A 25,991-nucleotide genomic window follows, 5' to 3' on the forward strand; every position below is an offset into this window, starting at 1 on the left:
GAGACAGTAAGGGGGGGCGAGAGGAGGCAAGAAGTTTTTAGGTAAAACAGTGTTTATTACACACTAAGAGGAGAAAAATGGGACTCTAGTACACAATTTATATTCATTTGCATAACTTTGTTTGATATAACTTGATAACTGAAGGGAATACATTTTGTATAAGACTGTAGATGGATACCTTCTAAATTTTTTAAATTAGATTTCCTAGGTTTGAATTTGGGAGCATTATTGATAGCAATTAGATCAAAGGATATAAAAATTAGTGAGCCTATCTGAGATAAAGCCTTTTTGATGGTAAAATGTACTAAATCAAAATAAAGTAGTATTGTTATACTTCGCAACAATTTATAAATTGAGTATTGCGACTGTTCTTATTAGAGTGTAGTGACTGCTCTATTAGAGTATCTCAATCTTTACACAAAAATTCTAACTTGCATTTAAAATTGTTGTCTTCTATTTGTCCATTGGCTTTCTTTACTTCTGAATACAGTGTGAATGCATGATACCAGTTTATGGTGTCAATATAATCCTGTAGGTCCAAGGGGGCAAGAGAAGGGCCAGAGCCCCCCCCCCTCAGATCTGCCTATGCATGGAAGTGCACACACCATCTTCCAGAAACAATTTCTGGAATTAATGCAGCTGCCTGCAGCAAGCTGTGGGTATTTACCTAGAAAAAATTGAATGCCTCAAAGACTCACCATACACAGTAACAGTGGTACTGTTAGTTCCAGCATCATTAGTGACAGTACAAGTGTAATCCCCTCCATCAACTGTAGCTAGATCACTAATAGTAAGGGTGCTGGTGTTAGTAGTTGTGGTGGCTGAGAATGTATTAGTCCTGCTCCAACTGTATTCTAAGTCTGGTCCACCCTCTGATGAACAGTTCAACTCTAACTGATCTCCATTATCATATGTGTTATCACCCATGATGACCACATTGTATGGAGCAACTGTACAGGATAAATAACATACTTACAACAGTCTACTGTATTTTCCAATGTACGAATACTCTCAACTAGTCTACAACACATTCGTGAACATTGAACATGTATACATGACCAGATCTGCCACATGTTCACACAAGCTTATAAAATACACGTGGAATTTACATTGAATATTTGTATGCATTTGCTATGCAACAACAGAGGTGTTAATAGCAAAAACCTTGTTTGCATTGTGTTTGTCAAAGTGAGAAAATCTTTGTTTTATGTAAGGAGATGTTATACATATCGAATATACTATTTCACTACCGTTGTTTTTGGATAGAGTTTGGATTCAACCTTACCATACATATCTCAAAGTTACTACTGTAGCACAACCCTGAGACGTACTGCTTGTTGAAAGGTTGTCTAGAGCAATCTTTTTTATCTTCACGTATTTTATAATTCTTGGCACTGAGTGTGTCCATCTTGACCAATAGCTATAAAAAGTTCACGCTCCGTCTGCATTGTGTTTCACAAAATGGAATGCAGATGTTCTGCTAAATGAACACTAGAGGAATGCCAAGGGAACACAAATGCAACCACAACACTAGCAATAAAAGGGAATACAGTGGTATGAGCCTCGTCAAAAGTACAACAATAGGTTATATAATAGTGTTATGACTATTATTCATTACAATCATATGATGTGTACAAAAATGTCTGCAACCCAGGTGTGTCCACCCAGCTACTGAGATAACCACAGCCATCAGCAGCATATCGAAGAGTAATTACAGCTGACTGGCCAGCTTACTGGCAATGATGAAAACAATAGAAGCCTGTACTACTTTTCATTAACATATACCAGTCCAAGAAAATCTCTAGTCTTGTCCCTAGCCGCCCAAGCGCTCGATCACGTGAAGGTCGATCACGCGAAGGTCGTCTGGCGACTTTCTTGGCCCTAGTGGAGTATTGATACAAACACGTTTCTTGTGCTCATTCATGCTTACATAAACTTTTCATTCACTTGAAGGAGTGTTACTTTATAAAAATCGCTGGAGTGACTAATGAATGCCGATTAAAACTTTATGTACAAAAACTTTCTTAGCATTCGACTTAGAACAACAATCAACGACAAAGAAGACCTTTAGACAACCATTAAGCTAGTTTTTCAGGTGTATATTATTAATGCATACTTCCTGGGCCAAGAAGTTGGACTAATGTCACCAGACGACCTTCGCATGATCAAGCGCATGGGCGGCTGGGGATGAGACTATGAAATTTCTCCTCGTGTAGCCTAGCTCAGCACTCAAGCACTCGCTATAGTAAATAAAAATCTAGATTCTTCACTAAGGCAGGTACACACTACTGGACAATATATCCATGCTGTTACCATGGAATTCCCATAATCACCTTGAAATACCCATGAAAGTATTTTTCATGGGTAATGAAATACCTATGAAATGCATGGTGTTTCATAGGCTTTCCATACATTTTTCATTGGTGTGATTTCACAGGTTTTTCATGGGTTGTACATACATACAAACCCATGAAAACTCACTCGTTCATGGGTTTTTCATTGGTACATTATTTTGCTCCATGCATTTCATAGGTATTTCATTACCCATGAAAAATACCAACTGAATCTTTCATGGGTATTTCAAGGTGATTATGGGAATTCCATGGTAATAGCATGGATATATTGTCCAGTAGTGACAAGTGCATTTAGCACCTAGTAATGTCCTGGACTGCTTCTATTTAATGCATAGCTCTAGTGGATACCATGTAGTTGATGCGACAAGGATGTTAATTTAATGGTATTTTTAAAAATGCAAAAAGACTCACCATAAACAGTGATGGTGTTCATACTAGTTCCAGCAGCATTAGTGACAGTACAAGTGTAATCCCCTCCATCAACTGTAGCTAGATCACTAATAGTAAGGGTGCTGGTGTTAGTATTTGTGGCAGCTGAGAATTCATTAGTCCTGCTCCAACTGTATTCTAAGTCTGGTCCACCCTCTGATGAACAGTTCAACTCTAACTGATCTCCATTATCATATGTGTTATCACCCATGATGACCACATTGTATGGAGCAACTGTACAGGGTAAATAATGATCAGCAGTAAGCTAGTATGTTCTAAACCAGTTATACACACTGTACTTATATGGATACAGTCATGCCAATGAGTTACACACATGCACATTTCACTTCCTCTAGGATGTGGAAAGAAGGTTATGTGCATGAGAACAAAGGTAAATGCATGAAGCCCGCATTGCTGGCATCAATCGGTCAGTTGGCAAAAAATTCAAAACACATATAAAACGCTGTCAAGACACACGGTAGTGTGTCGTGCGGCCCAAGAAGCCGGCGCGTAACACCCGTAAGTATATTGACAGGAAGAAAGAAAACGCAATTTTCGCACCTCCGTAGCTCTGTGCTGCCTTGATGAAACAAGACGAGTTTTGCTGTGGACACTCCCTCCACCTTCAGCACTCCACATTCCAAATTTGAGCAAAATCGCTTCAAGCGTTCCCGAGATATGCGACTTCAAAAATTGGCTTAGTTTCTTCGTTTTTTTTCTTCTTCTTATTTTTCTTCCTCTTTTCGCACACTTACAAAAACTGCTATAAAACGCGAACGCCATATCCGATCGCCTTGAAAGTTGGCACACAGAAAGGGGGTATAAAGGCGCATCTCTGTACCAACTTTGGCTGGAATACGATAAACAGGCAAAGAGTTATGAACGATTATTCACGAACAATAACACCAATATGTTGTCACGCCTACAGGGTAAACCGCGTATGGGAAGAAGCTGAAAATCGGTGGGTGAATAGGTTAACTATTGAACCTCAAACCTTTTGTGGTTTGAAAGAAATCGAGCTAAAAACCAGGAAGATAGAACGAAAAAACCAACAGTGTGTAACAATTATGCAATCGAGATTAGCTAATAAAAAACGACTGCTTGCCACGCCTACCAGGTAAACCACTTGGGGTAATGCTTTGAAAATCGCTGTACAGATGGAGTTATCATCTTAGAAAGGCTCTTCAATGGTGTAGAAGAATCAGACTTAAAGCCACGGAGTTATAACACGAAATCCAACTTGGTGTAGCAAGTGCGAGATCGAGATACTCTAATAGAGCAGTCATCCTAATAGAGCAGTCACCCGAAGAGAATTCAAGAGATCAGCTAGAAACAAGTAACCTGTATAGAGATCAGCTACAAACAAGTCACCCTGTAGAGAGATCAGCCACAAAAAATTCACCCTGTGGAGAGATCAGCTAGAAGAAGTTAGGGAATTCATGCAACTATAGAAAGAGATAATTCAGCTAGAAGAAATCACCTTGTAGAGTTCAGCTACAAAGAAACCACAATGTAGAGAGTTCAGCTACAAACAAACCACCCTGTAGAGAGATCAGCTAGAAGAAGTTTACTTGTAGAGAGTTCAGCTACAAACAAATCACCCTGTAGAAAGATCAGCTAGAAGAAGTTGCCTTGTGGAGAGTTCAGCTACAAAGAAACCATCATGTAGAGAGTTCAGCTACAAACAAATCTCCCTGTACAGAGTTCAGCTGCAAACAAATCACCTGTAGAGAGTTCAGCTACAAACAAATCTCCCTGTAGAGAGATCAGCTAGGAGAAGTTTCCTTGTAGAGAGTTCAGCTACAAAGAAACCATTCTGTAAAGAGCTCAGCTGCAAAAAACATCACCTTTACAGAATTCAGCTACAAACAAATCACCCTGTAGAGAGATCAGCTAGAAGAAGTTACCTTGTAGAGAGTTCAGCTACAAAAAAACCATCATGTGGAGAGTTCAGCTGCAAACAAATCACCTGTAGAGTGTTCAGCTACAAACCAATCTCCCTGTAGAGAGATCAGCTAGAATAAGTTTCCGTGTAGAGAGTTCAGCCACAAACAAATCACCCTGTAGAAAGATCAGCTAGAAGAAGATACCTTGTAGAGAGTTCAGTTACAAAGAAACCACCATGTAGAAAGTTCAGCTACTAACTAGTGACCTTGTGGAGACATCAGCTAGAAGAAACTACCTTGTAGAGAGCTCAGCTACAAAGAAACCATTCTGTAAAGAGCTCAGCTGCAAACAAATCACCTGTGCAGTATTCAGCTACAAACAAATCACCCTGTAGACAGATCAGCTAGAAGAAGTCGCCTTGTAGAGAGTTCAGCTACAAAGAAACCACCATGTAGGGAGTTCAGCTAGAAGAAGTTACCTTGTAGAGAGTTCAGCTACAAAGAAACCACCATATAGAGAGTTCAGCTGCAAACAAATCACCCTGTAGAAAAATCAGTTACAAACAAATCACCCTGTAGAAAGATCAGCTAGAAGAAGTCACCTTGTAGAGAGTTCAGCTACAAAGAAACCACTATGTAGGGAGTTCAGCTAGAAGAAGTTACCTTGTAGAGAGTTCAGCTACAAAGAAACCATCATGAAGAAAGTTCAGCTGCAAACAAATCTCCCTGTAGAGAGTTCAGTTAGAAGAAGTTACCTTGTAGAGAGTTCAGCTACAAAGAAACCATTCTGTAAAGAGCTCAGCTGCAAACAAATCACCTGTATAGAATTCAGCTACAAACAAATCACCCTGTAGAGAGATCAGCTAGAAGAAATTACCTTGTAGAGAGTTCAGCTACAGTAAAAAGAAACCACCATGTAGAGAGTTCAGCTACAAAGAAATCACCCTGTAGAAAATTTTGCCACAAACAAATTGCCCTGTAGAAAGATCAGTTAGAAGAAGTTATCTTGTAGAGAGTTCAGCTACAAAGAAACCACCATGTAGAGAGTTCAGCTAGAAGAAATTACCTTGTAGAGAGTTCAGCTACAAAGAAACCATCATCTAGATAGTTCAGCTGCAAACAAATCACCTGTAGAGAGTTCAGCTACAAACAAATCTCCCTGTAGAGAGATCAGTTAGAAGAAGTTACCTTGTAGAGAGTTCAGCTACAAAGAAACCATTCTGTAAAGAGCTCACAGCAAAAAAATCACCTGTACAGAATCCAGGTACAAATAAATCACCCTGTAGAGAGAACAGCTAGAAGAAGTTACCTTGAAGAGTGTTCAGTTACAAAGAAACCACCATGGACAGTTCTGTAGTAAATATATGTATTATATATCCACCCCAAAAACACCTTCGCTGTAAAAAAGGCGCGCCCAAGAAACTACAAGTACCTGGAACCCAATGTAAAAAAACAAAAAGAAAACAGCTCAGCTGAAGTGAAAAGTAACTGGTAACTTAAAGAGCTGATATCTGAAGCGGCCAAGAATACAATTACTAAAGTTTAATCCATGTAAGAACACCTTGGCTATAAAACAGGTGTGTACCTGAAAGTAACTGGCAACTGAAATGGCTGATATCTGAAGCGGCCAAGAATGAATGGTCATATACAACTAATTCAAAAATTTAACACTGAACCTTTATAATTCGGCTGTGTTCTATATTCACTCTTGCTGCATCGTAAAGTAATTTCTTTTAACTCTAATTGGCTGGTAATTTGGCCGCCTTTTTTAATAGTCAGTATAATAGAGCAAAAAAGGTGGCCAAATTACCAGCCAATTAGAGTTAAAAGAAATTACTTCACGATGCAGCAAGAGTGAATATAGAACACAGCCGAATTATAAAGGTTCAGTGTTAAATTTTTGAATTAGTTGTATATGACCATTCATTCTTGGCCGCTTCAGATATCAGCCATTTCAGTTGCCAGTTACTTTCAGGTACACACCTGTTTTATAGCCAAGGTGTTCTTACATGGATTAAACTTTAGTAATTGTATTCTTGGCCGCTTCAGATATCAGCTCTTTAAGTTACCAGTTACTTTTCACTTCAGCTGAGCTGTTTTCTTTTTGTTTTTTTTTACATTGGGTTCCAGGTACTTGTAGTTTCTTGGGCGCGCCTTTTTTACAGCGAAGGTGTTTTTGGGGTGGATATCACTCATTTTTGTCAGTGATATACTCTACATTTGGTTAAAAAGGTAATTTCTTTGGAAATGAGCAATTAACATTAATACAGAATATTATCTTGGAGAGTCAGTAAAATCCATACATAATAATGATTGTTTCATAACACCGTAAATTCGGAAGTATGAATTTACGGTGTAGTATGACTGTTCTATTAGAGTAAATCTATCTTTACTGCCTGCATGTGACGAATATATCTCATATCTGTGCATGTTAAATGCTTCAGACACCTAATTAAACTTGCAAGTGACTAATTAGTTTACAGTTGCTACACAGCTATAAATACATTTGTAATTGTTATCACCATAATCATTTATCATGTTATAACTATTTTTTATTATTTTGGTCACAACTTCAGGATTAGAGCAGCAGAGAAAGGAATAGAGGACTCAACCATCAAGACTTGTATATGGGAGATGGAACAGTATTGCGATGAACAATGCCGGTACTAACCCCTCAAGGGTGTTGCAGTACAGTATAGATGCAAGACCAGAGCCTCGATCGTCACCTTTTGACTGTGGTCACAACTTCAGGATTGGAGCAGCAGAGAAAGGAATGGAGGACTCAATCATCAAGACTCGGGGAGATGGAATAGTATTGCCAAGGATAATGCCAGCACTAACCCCTCAAGGTTGCCACAGTGCAGTATCGATACAACCACTCCAACCAGTGCATAAGACCAGAGCCTCAATCATCACCTTTTGACTGAAATTTTTATACTTGATGAAGCAATTAAAACAAAAAAGTTGTAGTACTTATACTTTCCTGAGGAAGCATGCCCCCAGAGTCCCAGACTCCCTTGCCTGTTCAGCAGAATAATAGGATTGAGCCTTACTACCACTTTCACCTTTATTCTTGGCCCGGATGTACATATCGGCAACATAATACAGTAGCTGTAGATAATGCCCCTAGGCAGAGCTATAGGAGTGGGAATTTTTCCCTATTATCACACTATCACAGTAGTTCTTCTCGCAGTTCTTTGCCTGGCCATCATCAACTGCTGTCAAAACATTAGTGTCGTCCCCCAGACCCTTCCTCAAGCATGCTTATCACACAAAAATAACTTAGTTTAGCAGTGCACAAACAATTATTGACAGCATATGTACACTTACCGCATTGTTGAACCATGTATACCACCAGAATCCACTGGATTGACAACTAACACATGATCTATTTAGGGGAAATCTCGTGGAAAGTCCCTAATTACCTTAAGCGGACACTCATGATACGTGGTTTTAAATTGAATGGTTTAAGATGGTGAGGCGTACTTTAATCGGCTCGACTTTAATGAGAAACTCGAACCCCTCGTGAGAAACTACATCGCTTGAGCAACGCTTGAAGAAGTAAGAGTCAAGAATACTGATCGAGGTACTCTATGATATATGCCGGTCTTGAATGCTAACGAAATGAGGAGTGAAGTTTGTGTAACGTGTCACGTCGCCACACACTGATTCACCGTGTTTGTGCGATAGGGTTTATGGACCTGTCCACCAGATGCTGAAAGGAAATTCATTCCACCACATGTTGAAAGGAAATTCATTCCAACTTGTGAAGTTATTGATTTGTGAAGTTATTGATATACTCATTGTTGGGGTCCACGGGGACATCGATGATCATTTACCAGTCAGCTGTAAGTAATGTCACAACAGAAGGAAAGGAACCACTTCCATACCCCGGCTATGGCATACTGATTTTCCTGGTCAGTTTATGTACACTCAACCACAGATCGAAATATAGAACTTTGGTTGCAGGTGGAAAATAAACACCTTTTTACTCAGTTACAAGAGATTCACCCAGCTGGAATAAAATGTTGAAGTGAATGTCATTAGTACTAACTTGTTCATCAGGTATTGGACAATTCCAAGTGTCCAGATTATGCAGTTGTCCTCATGTTCAAGTTTACACGTTTAGGCAAGTTCCACAACGTCCTATATTCTATTACTATATCAGTGTGGAATAATGCTTATATAATATTTTTCATATTCCACGCTTTAGGTGTATTGTATTTAACACCTGCTTGTTGGTTTTTGCAGGCCATCTGGTCATACTGGTTTATCCACTAGCAGTTGAATGTGATCATGGTACATATGTAAGTTGAGACCATGCAAAAACAAAGATACAGGTGTCATGAATTTCAGGTCAGTTAACGTTCAGAGGAATTGTATTATTGCAATTGTTGTTTTTGTAGTTATCAATTATCAGTGACCAGTTTGTGATAGCGTACTTTTGTTTGACCAGTGACCTAATGTTCTGGTTTATATGCTTACCCAACAGTTATGTTACTCACTTAACCTGCATATGGGATATATATATATTTTTAGTTCATTTTGATTATCCATCCTTTATTGGTACAGCCTGGCATATTGATTTTTTGCACATTCTCTTTTTAATTCAGTGCCTGCTGGATTGTTTCGTCAGATATCGAAACAGGTGTCTTGGTGTTGCGACCGATGTTCCAGGTCAGTTTGCATGTGTGTGTAATTTAAGGTTGACTTCAGTGCCTGCTTATTCTTTTACAGGTCTCGGTATCGAGTGTCATGAATTTCAGGTCAGTTGACATACAGAAGAATTGTATTATTGCAATTGTTGTTTTTGTAGTTATCAATTATCACTGTATACTAGTGATGTGAATTTGCAGGTCAGTCTACTCAGATGTATCGGGTATAGTGTTGATGGGTTCAAACAAATACCCAGTGTAGACTGTAGTGGCATCAAGGGTGTTAATTTCTAGGTCAGTTTACATGTTGTGATGTTAGTGATTTTTTCCTAGTACCCAGATGTTAAGTGTATTGTATTTAATGCCTACCTGTTATGTTTTTAAATTATGGTATATCAGTGTAGACAGTACAACAGTAAGCCTTCTGTGTTGTAGTAACTATTTGTTTCATAATTATGTTGTTGTCCTGGAATGGCACAATTTTTGGGCAACCAGTGTGAAGTCCAGTGGTACAAACATTGTATTATGACCAAGTTGTGATAGCGTACTTTTGTTTGACTAATGTCCTAATGTTCAGGTTTGACATGCTTACCCAACAGTTATGTTATTCATTCACTTAGCCTGGGATATAATTTTTGTTCATTTTGATTATCCATGCTATTATTGATACAGCTCGGCATATTGATTTTATGTACATTCTCTTTTAATTCAGTACCTGCTGGATTGTGTCATCAGATATCGAAACAAGTGTTTTTGGTGTTGCGACCAATGTTCCAGGTCAGTTGCATGAGTGTTTAATTTAAGGTTAACTTCAGTGCCTGCTTATTCTTTTACAGGTCTCAGTATCGTCATGCTGACATACAAGAAATCATCACTATTGTTGGAACTATTTTTAGTCAAGTCTTGATGTGATGTTAATTAACGTTGTTACACATTGTTGTATGTTTACCATATGGCAAGAAATTTTCATGGCCATCATGAAATTTGAATATTGTGTAAGTTGTGTGGAACAACCCCAACTCATACATGGTCCCTGGCAAACCATGCACGAACCACATTCGAGCCACAACACCACCAACCACATTCGAGCAATCCATTACAAAATTTTGTTGCACCATTTGTATGTGCATAATACTTAATGAAAGCCACAACACAAGCTACATGGTAAACACTACATAGAGGTGGTAACCCCTAAAGGCTTGTTACCTTTTGTATTCACCTTATCGGCCTTTGTGGTTAATCTATTAAAAATTACATGTAAATAGAGAATTGAAGAGTATGCTTAAAGCACCTTCGCTAGTGATTTTGTTCTTCACACCATAAGACAACTGGCGATTTATAAACGCTCGCATTGGGGTGTGGCACTAAATGGAATTTAAAAGATTTCTGCTTAAAACGCCATCCCTAGGGAACTTACGGTTCAGCACTTTGTCACAACTTGTTTATCAGGCATTAGAGTTTGTGTCCACGTCGTGCCTTTAAAAGTTATTGTAGGAATTAGAGGTTTGATTGAAGAAAATACGCATATGGGCAAACCAGGATTGGATAATGTCAGTGCTAGATGGACTATACAAACACGACTATGTTGACTGGTATAACGTGACAGTAGTTGTAACATAAGGTAGAGAAATACGCCTATTTTTTATTTTGCGATGGTTACTTTTTTATTTTAGCGAGGTCGCAAGAAAACTATGATGATGATGATGATGACGACTCCTAAAGATTTTTTATCACATAACGCAATACAAATCTATTGAGAGATGTTGCGTAATCTAGGACTAATATTGCAAAACCGGCCCTACACGTAAATAACTCACAGTAGTGGCCGCGCGTCTTTTAATTGGGCATGCGCTTTGTAGTTTCTTAGCCGAGCGACTCACTACCGTGAGTCTTGATATATATATATCTAATCCAAAACAGCCAAGCTGTACAAAAACAGTGCGGCCCTCAAAAAGGCTATGGTGAAAAAAGATGTGAAATCCAAGGTGGCGGCCAAGAAATGGCTGTGATGGTAGGTTAATGGTAAAAATTTTAATAACGACAATTCAAGTGAATTTTTGTGCCACTTGGTCTTGGCAAAAAAATTCACCTAAATTGCCGTTATTAAAATTTTTACAATTAACCTACCATCACAACCATTTCTTGGCCGCCACCTTGGATTTCACATCTTTTTTCACCATAGCCTTTTTGAGGGCCGCACTGTTTTTTTACAGCTTGGCTGTTTTGGATTAGATTTCATTTCCTTTTGTATTTGTATACCCCAAAGCCGGCCTATGGCCAGCTTTGGGACTTTTTTAACCTGTCTTTTTTTCTTTACTACAGGAAGAAGAAAAGGTAAAGCAGATGTACTTTAAATATTTCTGATTTTATCAGTAAATGTACAAATTATATATATATAATACACATATTTATCATAGAACTCTCCATGGTGGTTTCTTTGTAACTGAACACTCTACAAGGTGACTTCTTCTTGCTGCTCTCTCTACAGGGTGAATGTTTGTAGCTGAATAATCTACAAGATAACTTCTTCTAGCTGATCTATCTACAGGGTGATTTGTTTGTAGCTGAACTATCTACAAGGTAACTTCTTTTAGCTGATCTCTCTACAGGCTAAGGTGATTTGTTTGTAGCTGAATTCTGTGCAGGTGATTTGTTTGCAGCTGAGCTCTTTACAGAATGGTTTCTTTGTATCTGAACTCTCTACAAGGTAACTTCTTCTAACTGATCTTTCTACAGGGCAATTTGTTTGTGGCTGAATTTTCTACAGGGTGATTTCTTTGCAGCTGAACTCTCTACATGGTAGTTTCTTTGTAACTGAACTCTCTACAAGGTAATTTCTTCTAGCTGATCTCTCTACAGGGAGATTTGTTTGTAGCTGAACTTTCTACAGGTGATTTGTTTGCAGCTGAACTCTCTACATGATGGTTTCTTTGTAACTGAACTCTCTACAAGGTAATTTCTTCTAGCTGATCTCTATACAGGGAGATTTGTTTGTAGCTGAACTCGCTACAGGCGATTTGTTTGCAGCTGAATTCTCTACAAGGTAACTTCTTCTAGCTGATCTCTCTACAGGGAGATTTGTTTGTAGCTGAACTCTCTACAGGTGATTTCTATGCAGCTGATCTCTCTACGTGATGGTTCTTTGTAGCTTAACTCTCTACAAGGTGACTTCTTCTAGCTGATCTTTCTACAGGGTGATTTGTTTGTAGCTGTAATAGCATCACTGACACGCATAGTTGTTGTATTCTAATAGTTGCTCCCCGAATCACGTGAGATTGTATGTGTGACCGCGTGTGTCTTGGTAGTTAAGAAGTCCTTGTGTCATCGTTAGTTGTGAAGTTTACATTGGTGCCGAAACCCGGGACAAGATGGCTGTGAGTAGTATTTGTCTCCCTGAGCCTCTGCAGTACGATGATGCGAGATCGTGGTTTAGAAGATTTGAACTTTGCGCTGCTGCCAACGAGTGGGACGCTGCGAAACAACTACTACGTCTCCCGACACTTCTCCGAGGTCGATCATGGGCAGTTTACAAGTCGCTCAGCGATGCTGATAAGGAAACTTACGCCAAGTTAAAGAAGGCCATCCTCGACCGGCTGGACCCCGACACTGACGAACACCGGCTGGCTGCCCGAGACCGTTTATCCCATAGACGTCTTCGCGAAGGAGTGGAGAGTATTGATGAGCTGGCCAGAGACCTAGAAAAGTTGCTGGACCAGGCCTCACCTGGACTTCCGTCCAACACTCGCGAGGCGGAGTTGCGTTTTCATCTAATTAATTCATTGCCTGACAACGTGGCATTCCAATTAAAGCTTCAGCCTCAAGTCACCTATTCTGCCACCATCGCCAAGGCACGAGAGCTCCAACTCATATACAGCCGGAACAACAACACCAACCCCGTCAGCTCCATAAGAAGTGAAGAAGGGGACCGCTTGGACAAAGTGGAACAGTCACTACTACAAATGACTGAACAGTTAGCTGCACTCAGCAGCCACTTGACCAAACCCACTCAACCTCCCAGACAACCACCCAGACGGTGTTTCATTTGTGGTAGACCTGGACACTTGGCTCGGAACTGCTACTCAAGAAGAACGATCCAGTGTTTCAACTGTGGAATGACAGGACATGTGGCTAGGGACTGTCAGAATCAGGGAAATGGACTGGGGGGTGCCCAGATCCCTCGAGCAGGGGGCATCCCCGGAGGCCGGTGAGTGCTCACACAACTATGCATGCACCACACACAAACGCACCTATGCATTATGTCCCTACAATCACACACAATGCATACACTAATAGGGCAGCACACACGCATGGCTTGCTCAATGATCGAAGAACAGCAATATTGCTGGACTCGGGGGCCTCTTGTTCAGTTATCTCAAAGCCTCATGTTTATCGTACAGTGATTGAACCCATACACACAGTCAGACTGGTCAATGCAGATGGGGGAGATATTACACCTCGTGGAGTAGCCATTATGACAATTGGCCTGGGAAAGTTTTCTGCCAAACACAAATTTGTAGTCGTAGACCATCTATCCACCCCAGTAATCCTTGGCTGTGATTTTTTGATGAGACATGGCTATGTGCTTGACTTTCAACAATGCACATACCATCGCAGTCAAAATCCTGAAGAGGTCTTGCAGTTGCAACCTGCTTGGGGACACCCCCCACACACAATGCCCCAACCCCTGCACACGATCACTGTTGATGATGAATGCCCTCAAGCAATCCCCATACCATGCAAACAGACCAGCATACCAACAGTGGACATGCCCACTGACATACACCCTGCCCTAAACGCCACACTTGAGGAATTCAAATCCCTATTTTCACCTGAATTGGGTCGCACAAACACCACAGAGCACATTATCGACACAGGCAATGCACTTCCCATCAAAGTTCCACCCCGCCCAATCCCTTTTCACTACTCTGAGCGAGTTCACCAACAGCTCCAGGAGATGGCCCAAGAGGGCATTATACAACCCAGTACTAGCCCATGGTGTGCTCCTGCTGTATACGTTCCAAAGCCCTCTGGAGAAATCCGAATATGTGTCGACTATGTTCAGCTAAATAGTGTCACAAAGAAAGACTCGTATCCGGTTCCCCGTGCTGAAGGCCCCCAACAGAAACTAGCTGGCAAAAAGGTTTTTTCTAAACTAGACCTTCGTAGCGCCTATTGGCAGTTTCCCATGCAGCCACAGTCAGTCGAGAAGACAGCATTTTGTCCTGGGCCGGGTTATGGACTATGGGAATTTACTAGGATGCCCTATGGCTTGACGGGCGCCACTCAGACCTGCCAGAGAGGCCTAGACAACATCTTGCAGGACTGTAAGGATTGCGTCGACAATTATGTGGATGATTGTATCGTATTTTCCGATAACATGGCCACACACATTCAAGACCTCAAAAGAGTTCTCCACAAACTGTCGGCTGCTGGCTTCACTCTTCGTGGCTCTAAGTGTTTTTTTGGAAAGAACAATACCACCCATCTGGGATTTGACTATTCGGCAGACGGAGTAGCCCCCTCCCCAGAGAAGACCAAAGCCATCTCCACCTGGCCTGTGCCAAAGACCACCAAGGACCTCCGTTCCTTCCTTGGTCTAGTGAACTTTTACCGCCGCTTTGTGCACAATTTTGCGGATATTGCTAGCCCCTTAACCGAACTCACAGGCAAACATGCACAATATAAATGGGAGAACACACACCAACATGCCTTTGACAAATTGAAACATGCATTAACCAACCCTCCTATATTAGATTACCCCAAACAGCATGACACCTTTGTGCTTACAACCGATGCATCAGACATGGGTTTGGGTGCAGTTCTCTCCACAACCAGAGGCACAGTTGTTGAATACGCTAGCCGCACTCTAACGAAGACTGAGAGAAACTACTCCACCACCGAGAAGGAGTGTTTAGCAATCGTCTGGGCAACTCAGAAGTTAAGGCATTATCTTGTCGGTGCTCATTTTGTTATAGAAACAGACCACAAGCCTTTGGAGTGGTTAGAGTCAAAGCGATCCAGCCATGCACGCTCACAGAAGTTAGAGAGATGGGCCCTACAGCTCCGTGGATTTGACTTTTCCATTGTGTACCGTCAGGGATCACAGAATCAACATGCAGATGCCCTCTCTCGGAGACCTATTGCAATGGTAGCTATCGGTAGGGACCTGGACCACACAATGATCACAGCAGCCCAGAAGTCAGACCCAGTTCTTCAAACACTCATCCAGCAGATGTCGTGCAAAGAGAAACCATCACTTACTGGGAACTGGAGGAAATTTCCTCTAAAGCGATACCACCAACTCTGGTCTCAGCTCACTCTACACCAGTCCATACTCTACCGCAAAGTGAAGACTCCAACAATGCATGAAGAGAAACTGCTTCTGGTTGCACCAGCATCCATGCGGAAACAACTTCTGAAGAATGCCCATGACAATGCTGGCCACCAAGGTGCTGATAGGACCATGGCACGGCTGTCAGAAGCTGTCTACTGGGTGGGAATGGGTAAAGATGTCAACACCCACTGTAGTCACTGTGTCACATGCCAACACACTAAGGCAGCGGCCTCTCGACCAGCCCCACTTCAGCCAGTAGTAGCTAGCAGACCATGGGAACTAGTGGCTGTTGATATCCTCAAAGTACCAATGTCCCGTCAGGGAAATCAGTATATGCTTGTGGTGCAAGACTATTTTTCCAAGTGGCCATTTGCCGTGCCCCTGTCTGATCAAACAGCCAACAAGATAGTTCAGGCTCTTAAGGATCAGGTGTTTACACTGGTTGGGCCTCCCCAGAGGCTACATTCTGACCAAGGCAGAAACTTTGAGAGCCAGATACTCAGTGAACTGTGCAAGGCCTTTGGCGTGACCAAGTCCCGAACAACACCTTATCACCCAATGGGTGATGGGCTTGTTGAACGGATGAACCGATCCATACTGAACATGCTTCGTGGCCTGGTAGATAAGGAGGGGGACTGGGAGGAACATTTACAGCTACTCTTGTACCTATATAGAACAACAAAACATGCAACAACCGGCCTCTCTCCACATGAGATTCTGTTTGGGTCTAACCCGACACCACTGAACCTCCCAACAGCAGACACAGTCTCACACCGAGACCCACACAACTACAGCTCCCAACTACAGGGAAGGCTCCTAGAACTGAAGGAATTAGTGGAGTGTAATACTGTGGAAGCAGCAACCAGACAGCAGCAAAACTATGGTGGTAATGAACAAGTGAGTTTACAAGTTGGCCAGGAAGTTCTTCTAGACAATCCTACTAAAGGAAAATTAGATCCACGTTGGACTGGACCATGGACAGTGAGAGAGTTAAAAGGACCACTGAATGTAAGAATAGAGATGAATGGTAAGGAGCGGGTCGTTCATGTCAACAGGCTAAGACCACTATTGAGACCTGATGTAAGAAGCAAGAATTCTGAAGGACAATGGGGTCCACCCCTTTTCCAGTATTACTGTGATGATCGTCCAGCATCAGCCCCTCGACAGGAATCCCCAGCAGCTCCTCAGTCTGGACAGCCTGTTACCACCAGAAGTGGACGAGTTGTTAGACCAGTTGATTATTATGGCTATTGACCAAACACACACATTTTTCATACACGTGCACAACACTGTTTGATTGTAATTTTTTGTTTTAAGGGGGGAGGTATGTAATAGCATCACTGACACACATAGTTGTTGTATTCTAATAGTTGCTCCCCGAATCACGTGAGATTGTATGTGTGACCGCGTGTGTCTTGGTAGTTAAGAAGTCCTTGTGTCATCGTTAGTTGTGAAGTTTACATAGCTGAACTCTCTACAAGGAAACTTCTTCTAGCTGATCTCTCTACAGGGAGATTTGTTTGTAGCTGAACTCTCTACAGGTGATTTCTTTGCAGCTGATCTCTCTACATGATGGTTCTTTGTAGCTTAACTCTCCTCAAGGTGACTTCTTCTAGCTGATCTTTCTGCAAGGTGATTTGTTTGTAGCTGAACTCTCTACATGATGGTTTCTTTGTAGCTGAACTCTCTACAAGGTAACTTCTTCTAGCTGATCTTTCTACAGGGTGATTTCTTTGTAGCTGAACTCTCTACAAGGAAACTTCTTCTAGCTGATCTCTCTACAGGGAGATTTGTTTGTAGCTGAACTCTCTACAGGTGATTTGTTTGCAGCTGAACTCTCTACATGATGGTTTCTTTGTAGCTGAACTCTCTACAAGGTAACTGATGTCTCTACAAGGTCACTAGTTTGTAGCTGAACTCTCTACGTGGTGGTTTCTTTGTAACTGAACTCTCTACAAGGTGACTTGTTTCTAGCTGATCTCTCTACAGGGTGACTTGTTTCTAGCTGAACTCTCTACAGGTGATTTGTTTGTAGCTGAACTCTCTACATGGTGGTTTTGTTGTAGCTGAACTCTCTACAAGGTAACTTCTTCTAGCTGATCTTTTTACACTGCATATTTGTTTGTAGCTGAGTTCTCTACAGGGTGATTTTTTTGCAGCTGAACTCTCTACATGGGAGTTTCATTGTAGCTGAACTCTCTACAATGTGACTTCTTCTAGCTGAACTCTCTACAGGGTGACTTGTTTCTAGCTGAACTCTCTACAGGTGATTTGTTTGCAGCTGAACTCTCTACATGGTGGTTTCTTTGTAGCTGAACTCTCTACAAGGTAACTTCTTCTAGCTGATCTTTCTACATGGTGATTTGTTTGTAGCTGAATTCTCTACAGGGTGATTTATTTGCAGCTGAACTCTCTACATGGTGGTTTCTTTGTAGCTGAACTCTCTACAAGGTAACTTCTTCTAGCTGATCTTTCTACAGGGTGATTGAATTTTTTGTAGCTGAACTCTTTACATGGTGGTTGCTTTGTAGCTGAATTCTCTAAAAGGTGACTTCTTCTAGCTGAACTCTCTACAGGATGATTTGTTTGCAGCTGAACTCTCTACATGATGATTTCTTTGTAGCTGAACTCTCTACAGAGTGATTTGTTTGTAGCTGAAATCCCTACAAGGTAACTTTTTCTAGCTGAACTCTCTACAGGGTGACTTGTTTTTAGCTGATCTCTCTACAGGGTGATTTATTAGCAGCTTAACTCTCTACAAGGTGACTTCTTCTAGCTGAACTCTCTACAGAGTGATAGATTTTTTTGCAGCTAAACTCTCTACATGGTGGTTTCTTTGTAACTGAACTCTCTACAGGGTGATTTGTTTGTAGCTGAACTCTCTATAGGGTGATCTGTTCGTAGCTGAACTCCCTATAAGGTAACTTCTTCTAGCTAATCTTTGTACAGGGCGATTTGTTTGTAGCTGAGTTCTCTACAGGGTGATTTGTTTGCAGCTGAACTCTCCACATGGTAGTTTCTTTGTAGCTGAACTCTCTACAAGGTGACTTGTTTCTAGCTGATCTCTCTACAGGGTGACTTGTTTCTAGCTGAACTCTCTACAGGTGATTTGTTTGCAGCTGAACTCTCTACGTGATGGTTTCTTTGTAGCTGAACTCTCTACAAGGTAATTTCTTCTAGCTGATCTCTCTGCAGGCCGATTTGTTTGTAGCTGAACTCTCTACATGATGGTTTCTTTGTAGCTGAACTCTCTACAAGATGATTTCTTCTATAGCTGATCTTTCTACAGGGTGATTTGTTTGTAGTTGAACTCTCTACATGATAGTTTCTTTGTAGCTGAACTCTCTACAAGATGATGTCTTCTATAGCTGATCTTTCTACAGGGTGATTTGTTTGTACCTGAACTATCTACATGATGGTTGCTTTGTAGCTGAACTCTCTACAAGGTAACTTCTTCTAGCTGATCTCTCTACAGGACAATTTGTTTGTACCTGAACTCTCACATGATTGTTTTTTTGAAGCTGAACTCTCTACAAGGTGATTTCTTCTAGCTGATCTTTCTATAGGGTGATTTGTTTGTAGCAGAACTCTCTACAAGGAAACTTCTTCTAGCTGATCTCTCTACAGGGAGATTTGTTTGTAGCTGAACTCTCTACACGTGATTTGTTTGCGGCTGAATTCTCTACATGATGGTTTCTTTGTAACTGAACTCTCTACAAGGTAACTTCTTCTAGCTGATCTCTTTACAGGGTGAATTGTTTGTAGCTGAACTCTCTACAAGGTAACTTCTTCTAACTGATCTCTCTACAGGATGATTTGTTTGTATAGCTGAACTATCTACAAGGTAACTTCTTCTAGCTGATCTCTCTACAGGGTGATTTGTTTGTAGCTGAATTCTGTATAGGTGATTTGTTTGCAGCTGAGCTCTTTACAGAATAGTTTCTTTGTAGCTGAACTCTCTACAAGGTGACTTCTTCTAGCTGATGTATCTACAGGGTCACTAGTTTGTAGCTGAATTCTCTACATGATGGTTTCTTTGTAACTGAACTATCTACAAGGTGACATCTTCTAGCTGATCTTTCAACAGGGTGATTTGTTTGTAACTGAACTCTCTACAAGAAAACTTCTTCTAACTTATGTCTGAACAGGGTGAATTGTTTGTAGCTGAACTCTCTACAGGGTGATTTGTTTGTAGCTGATCTCTATACAGGTTACGTATTTCTAACTGATCTCTTGAATTCTGTTCAGGGTGACTGCTCTATTAGGATGACTGCTCTATTAGGATGACTGCTCTATTAGGATGACTGCTCTATTAGAGTATCTCGATCTCGCACTTGCTACACCAAGTTGGATTTCGTGTTATAACTCCGTGGCTTTAAGTCTGATTCTTCTACACCATTGAAGAGCCTTTCTAAGATGATAACTCCATCTGTACAGCGATTTTCAAAGCATTACCCCAAGCGATTTATCTGGTAGGCGTGGCAAGCAGTAGTTTTTTATTAGCTAATCTCGATTGCATAATTGTTACACACTGTTGATTTTTTCGCTGTATCTTCCTGGTTTATAGCTCGATTTCTTTCAAACCAAAAAAGGTTTGAGGTTCAATAGTTAACCTATTCACCCACCGATTTTCAGCTTCTTCCCATGCGCGGTTTACCCTGTAGGCGTGACAACATATTGGTGTTATTTTTTGTGCATAATCGCTCATAACTCTTTGCCTGTTTATGGTATTCCAGCCAAAGTTGGCACCGAGATGCGCCTTTATACCCCCTTTCTGTGTGCCAAATTTCAAGGCAATTAGATAAAGCGTTCGCGTTTTATAGCAGTTTTTGTAAGTGTGCGAAAAGAGGAAGAAAAATAAGAAGAAAAAAACGAAGAAACTAAGCCAATTTTTGAAGTCGCATATCTCGGGAACGCTTGAAGCGATTTCGCTCAAATTTGGAATGTGGAGTGCTGAAGGTGGAGGGAGTGTCCACAGCAAAAATGGTCTTGTTTCATCAAGGCAGCACAGAGCTACGGAGGTGCGAAAATTGCATTTTCTTCCTTCCTGTCAATATACTCACGGGTGTTACGCGCCGGCTTCTTGGGCCGCACGACACACTACCGTGTGTCTTGATATGTAATTTGTACATTTACTGATAAAATCAGAAATATTTAAGGTACATCTGCTTCATCTTTTCTTCTTCCTGTGGTAAAGAAAAAAGATAGGTTAAAAAAGTCCCAAAGCAGGCCATAGGCCGGCTTTGGGGTATACAAATACAAAAAGAAGTGAAATCTAATCCAAAACAGCCAAGCTGTAAAAAAAGTGTGCGGCCCTCAAAAAGGCTATGGTGAAAAAAGATGTGAAATCCAAGGTGGCGGCCAAGAAATGGCTGTGATGGTAGGTTAATGGTAAAAATTTTAATAATGACAATTCAGGTGAATTTTGTGCCAATTGACCAAGCGGCACCAAATTCACCTGAATTGTCGTTATTAAAATTTTTACCATTAACCTACCATCACAGCCATTTCTTGGCCGCCACCTTGGATTTCACATCTTTTTTCACCATAGCCTTTTTGAGGGCCGCACACTTTTTTTACAGCTTGGCTGTTTTGGATTAGATAATAACTTGCTGGAAGCATTTGGAGTCACTCTGAAGGTACATTTGGGTTTGACCAATACTGCCCTGTCATGAAGGAATAGTGAGGATGATGTTAAGTATATTTCAGTGTACTACTGTACTGTATGATAACAGTGTGGTTTTCTTATTTCTTAAGTTATGTAGTCCCATGCAAAAAAAAATGAATTTGCAATACCAAAAAGAAAACTGTTAACATATTTTGAGAAAGTGTAGTTTCATGTTGAATCACAGCTACAGATATATGTCATGATCATGTAAAAATCTGAAAGACAGGCATGCAGTACTATATATCTTGTTTATTGGCGTGAAAATTGGTTAACAGAAAATCAACAAAATCTCATAAACTAACTGTTCAAATTGTGTACTGACCCCATCTACCATAAACATGATCATGGGATTGATCTAATTAACATAACAGGCTGTCTTATAAAAATGTAGCTGGTAATCAAAGCCATTTCCACTGTACACACTCCAGTAAACAAATGTCCAAATGGTAAACTTAGTATTAGGATACCAAAATTTGAATGAATCGAATATTTGTTGCACCCTCAATGTATGCCTTACCAAACAAGGTGTACATATCAGAAGTATCGGTCATTCCATCGATAGTAGCTACACAGTGATAAGTACCAGTATCACTGGTTGATGAGGATGAGATGGTATATGTTACACTGTCACTACCAGTGGCTACTGTTGACAATGAACCATCATCAAACTGCCACATGGTCATGATCCGAGGACCACCACTAGCAGTACAAGTCATTGACTGATTGTTAGTAAAATTGAGTAATAGTGAAGAGCCAGTTAATGGTGGAGTAAACATGATATCAGTGATGTTTGGTTGGAGAACTGTAGCAAAAAAAGAATGATGATTCTTTACATGTTACATTGTGCAAAAATTACAATGTACAAACGTACGTAAGTACACATGTATTTGAAACAATATCATCTGAGTTTCAGATTGTTTTGTTTAATCGTGTGTATGTGTGTATGTGCAGCTGCTGGCAAAGAAGAACAAACGTAGCCAATTGTCTAAATCATAAAGATTGCATCAATAAACATTAACAAAGAACTAAAAAATCAACTGGTCTAAAAAAACTGAATTTCTCTTATAACAACAGTGTACTATTGTACATTTTCGTGTACATTTAATGGCAGCATCCACTGGTTACACATTGGACAATTAATTAATTAATAATATCTGTAATATTGTGTTAGATGGGGTGGCACACAACAGCCACAATACAGATGTATTTTACTAACAAGACAAACAAGAAGAGATACAGAAGAAGACATAAACAAACTGAAATTACCTGACAGTGAAGCAGTGTTGGATACAGCAATTCCCTCATTGTTAGTAGCAATACAATAGTACCCAGTGTCATCCTGATCATATCTGGGATCAGAAATAGTGTACATTGGATTAGTTTCATTCTCAATTTCCATTCCAATATCAGAACCAGAAGCCACCACAAACCAACTGTAGTTGAGCATAGAGAATCCTTCAGCTCTACAACTGAAACTGACCGATACTCCTGGATAGACTGCTTGCATTGCAACAGGATGTTCAACCATGCTGGGCCGAACTGTATCAAAGAAAAATTGCATAAATTGAGTGAAACATTGGAGTAACCATAGTAACTATCTGGTTGTAATCATGCATACACAGCAAAGAAATGATATGCACTACAAGTTAAAATGCACAAGTAGATTTCGTGCATTTACTACTCTGCAGAGAAAATACTCTAATTAAACAGTCATTTTGTTACCAAGTGATAAACTGACCAACATTTAGTAAACATGATACACTATTAACACCACCAAACAATTAGGCTAACATACCTTCATAGACCACTATATAAACAGTCACTTTTAGCGCTAAATTAAAGGGACTGAACATGTTCTATGGAGTAGTAACGTGAGATACAGCCTTAACATCATCCTACCACATGTCTCACTTGCTTGTACAATAATAAACAACATCATTAATGGCAGTGTATAAATGAAAGGAATGTCATTACAACTACAGGTACACAATTCACAGATGGAGTGATGTGCACACTAAGGTCCTATACTACTTGTGAATCTACGAACAGCGTCTGTGCAATCTTATCATGTATACGTAAATACATCCCCTGCTTTCAGACATTTATCTAAGAGCAGTGTAACAAATGTAAATTGCAGTGGTTCTGCACTTGCGTGTGGTAAATATTTTGCACCTTACCGTACAGTTAAGCATTCAACTCTGTGCAGTGGAACTACATCACCCCGGATTCCTTACTGTCCAAAAGACTTATTTGTGGTGATGTCCCATTTGCCAACGAGGGTACATGCTTGAACACCGAGCCAATGAGGACAATTTAAATTGGTCCCATGCCATTTTGCTACCACTGTGACACTGTGTACACATATACAAAGTTGAAACAGATCATGCAACTGACATTTCCCTTACTAATTTGCTTTGAGTTACTGAAGTAACATCTAAACAATATATAAATCAGATAGTAGTTGGCTTAGCATTTCATAATAATTGAAGATGACTGATACTGCATTTACACTATAGGTATAGCGCAGTCTGGCTTGAGTCAGCACGGTTTGTCATTTAACCAAAGGTGTACGACAACAGGTAGTATGAGTATTAAAACAGATCTAGATGAAAGCAATGAATGCATTAGAGAGCAAGAAAGAACAATAGGTGGAGGTGAGAGAGAATGACGAGTATAGTTCACTGTTTGACTTTAGTCTCTTTACAATTGCTGTAAAAGGGCAGTCACAGCTATGAACGTAAAACTTCAAATGTTTTAAATAATCCATCATAACGTGGAAGTAAACTGTGTTAATTATAGTCAAAAGCTCTCACCTATTAGTTGAGCTGAGGTTGAATTAGAAAATACCCCAAGGGAGTTACTAGCTTCACAGATATACTGTCCAGTGTGATTGTACAATACTGATATTATACTGTAACTGTTACTAGTCTCATTCTGTAGTAATGTCACAATTCCTGTTGGAGTATCTATCATAAACCATTGGTAGGCAAATGGTGGTAAACTAAACTCTGTACAGTTAAACATGATACTCTCTCCCAAAGTGACATTGTGGAGTGGAGGTGATATCACTGGTCGTTCTGTAGAACAAACACAATAGCTTGATAATTAATGTGAAAATAACAAGAAAAATTAGATTTAAAATATACAACAGCTTATTGTTGACTCCCAATCAGTGGTCATATTTAGCTACATGGCCCTTTAGTTACACACATACGGTAGGTACCAGTTACATGTTGACTATGTTCTGAGTCATGTATGTTTTTGTTTAAAATTTGCCTGTACAATTTTTTATCACAAGAAGATACACCTTATAATAGCTCTCTGTGGTGACATACAGTTTGTTTGAAATATGAAGAAACTTAACTATGGGTTCTGAGAATTTCTCAATGTATAGGAACAACACACACTATAAGGTTTTCAGCTACATAAAGTAAGGATAATATTACTGTACAGTAGTGTGACCAAGCTACTCCTACTATAGCTGGGGAATATTGTGTAGTAGGTGTAGACATTGTTGTATTTACACAATGAAATCTGATCAATAGTGGTTATCTCAAACACAAGCCAATAAAAGGCATGACTTGTAAACAACATGACAACAGTAACATGAGCATTTGGCTGCCCATGTTGTGTATTTCATACATCCATAGAGAGATGAGCGTCAAAGAACTAAACAGTGTATTCATGAAACTTAATTATCAATTGATAGCCATTGCATGTATGACCAAATACAGTAAATGTCTAAAACTATCTTAGGATATGAAACATGTACACTTACTACCTCCCTACCCAAATATACATGTGTATGGAATGAGCCATGTGATTGTCACATGCATTCTTTACTAAGAAACTTCCTATACACTACAGAGGTCTTTCATTATTCACAAGGCCATGATAAAATTCATGGCCACCTTGTAAACACTTTACTGTTTATTATGGTACATATTTCACATGTTACTCATAATGAATATTACTAGCTAATTACCCACATACTCCCCAACTTAATATTATGGTCACACATAGTCACATCATCCTAGTGATGTGTTCATACCTTACCATCCCCCACATGGACTGGCTGACCAACTACACATTCACTAGTGCTGCATCATAAGAAGTTAAGGAGCATGCTGAGAGTGTGTGTAATGTATGTATACAGTGTCCGTGTGTGTGTGTGTGTGTCTCTCTCTCTGTGTGTGTGTGTGTGTGTGTGTGTGTGTGTGTGTGTGTGTGTGTGTGTGTGTGTGTGTGTGTGTGTGTGTGTGTGTGTGTGTGTGTGTGTGTGTGTGTGTGTGTGTGTGTGTGTTCTACTCACCTACTACAGTGATATTGACCATGTCACTGTTTACGGTAGCAAGACCAGATTGACTACTAACAGCTTCACAGTAGTACACACCAGAATCATTAAACTCAGCCATCATAACTGTCAATGTACTAGTGATACTGTTCATTGAGGTAGTATCAACAATAACTCTATTACTGCTATCAGTGATGATGGTATTGTATAGGTACCATTGTATGGATGGTCTAGGGAAACCTTCTGCAGTACAGACAAGTGTAAAACTGTTTTCAACCACCACCTCCTGAGCAACAGGATCAGTAGTGAATGCTGGACCAACTGTTGATAAGAACAAAACAACTTCATTAACACCCATGTTATATGACAAA

At 40.2% G+C, this 25,991-nt stretch overlaps 1 protein-coding gene and 1 long non-coding RNA gene across 5 annotated transcripts in view; one reads left to right on the forward strand and one right to left on the reverse strand.

The window, feature by feature from the left end:
- LOC136256595 (cell adhesion molecule DSCAM-like) overlaps window positions 1–25,934 on the reverse strand; it is a 39,882-nt gene extending 13,948 nt beyond the window's left edge. Inside the window, exons 1-6 of the mRNA XM_066049569.1 lie at window positions 25,639–25,934; window positions 24,140–24,403; window positions 22,593–22,865; window positions 21,844–22,128; window positions 2,766–3,017; window positions 699–950 (exon numbers count right to left, since the gene is read on the reverse strand). Of these exons, the coding sequence (XP_065905641.1) occupies window positions 699–950; window positions 2,766–3,017; window positions 21,844–22,128; window positions 22,593–22,865; window positions 24,140–24,403; window positions 25,639–25,774 (1,462 nt within the window). The 5' untranslated portion in view covers window positions 25,775–25,934. The remainder of the gene's footprint in view (window positions 1–698; window positions 951–2,765; window positions 3,018–21,843; window positions 22,129–22,592; window positions 22,866–24,139; window positions 24,404–25,638) is intronic.
- Window positions 8,062–10,323, forward strand: LOC136255396 (uncharacterized). 4 transcript variants are annotated; one of them, XR_010700875.1, is made up of 8 exons: window positions 8,438–8,586; window positions 8,639–8,798; window positions 8,921–9,025; window positions 9,283–9,346; window positions 9,407–9,435; window positions 9,486–9,618; window positions 10,037–10,101; window positions 10,161–10,323. It is a non-coding gene; the product is annotated as an uncharacterized lncRNA (long non-coding RNA). The 4 variants fall into 4 exon arrangements; XR_010700877.1 differs by having other exon boundaries at window positions 9,526–9,618; XR_010700876.1 differs by lacking the exons at window positions 8,438–8,586; window positions 8,639–8,798 and adding an exon at window positions 8,062–8,230.
- Window positions 25,935–25,991: the final 57 nt, after the last annotated feature.

This window comes from Dysidea avara, chromosome 5, assembly GCF_963678975.1.
Source record: "Dysidea avara chromosome 5, odDysAvar1.4, whole genome shotgun sequence".
NCBI lineage: Eukaryota > Metazoa > Porifera > Demospongiae > Dictyoceratida > Dysideidae > Dysidea > Dysidea avara.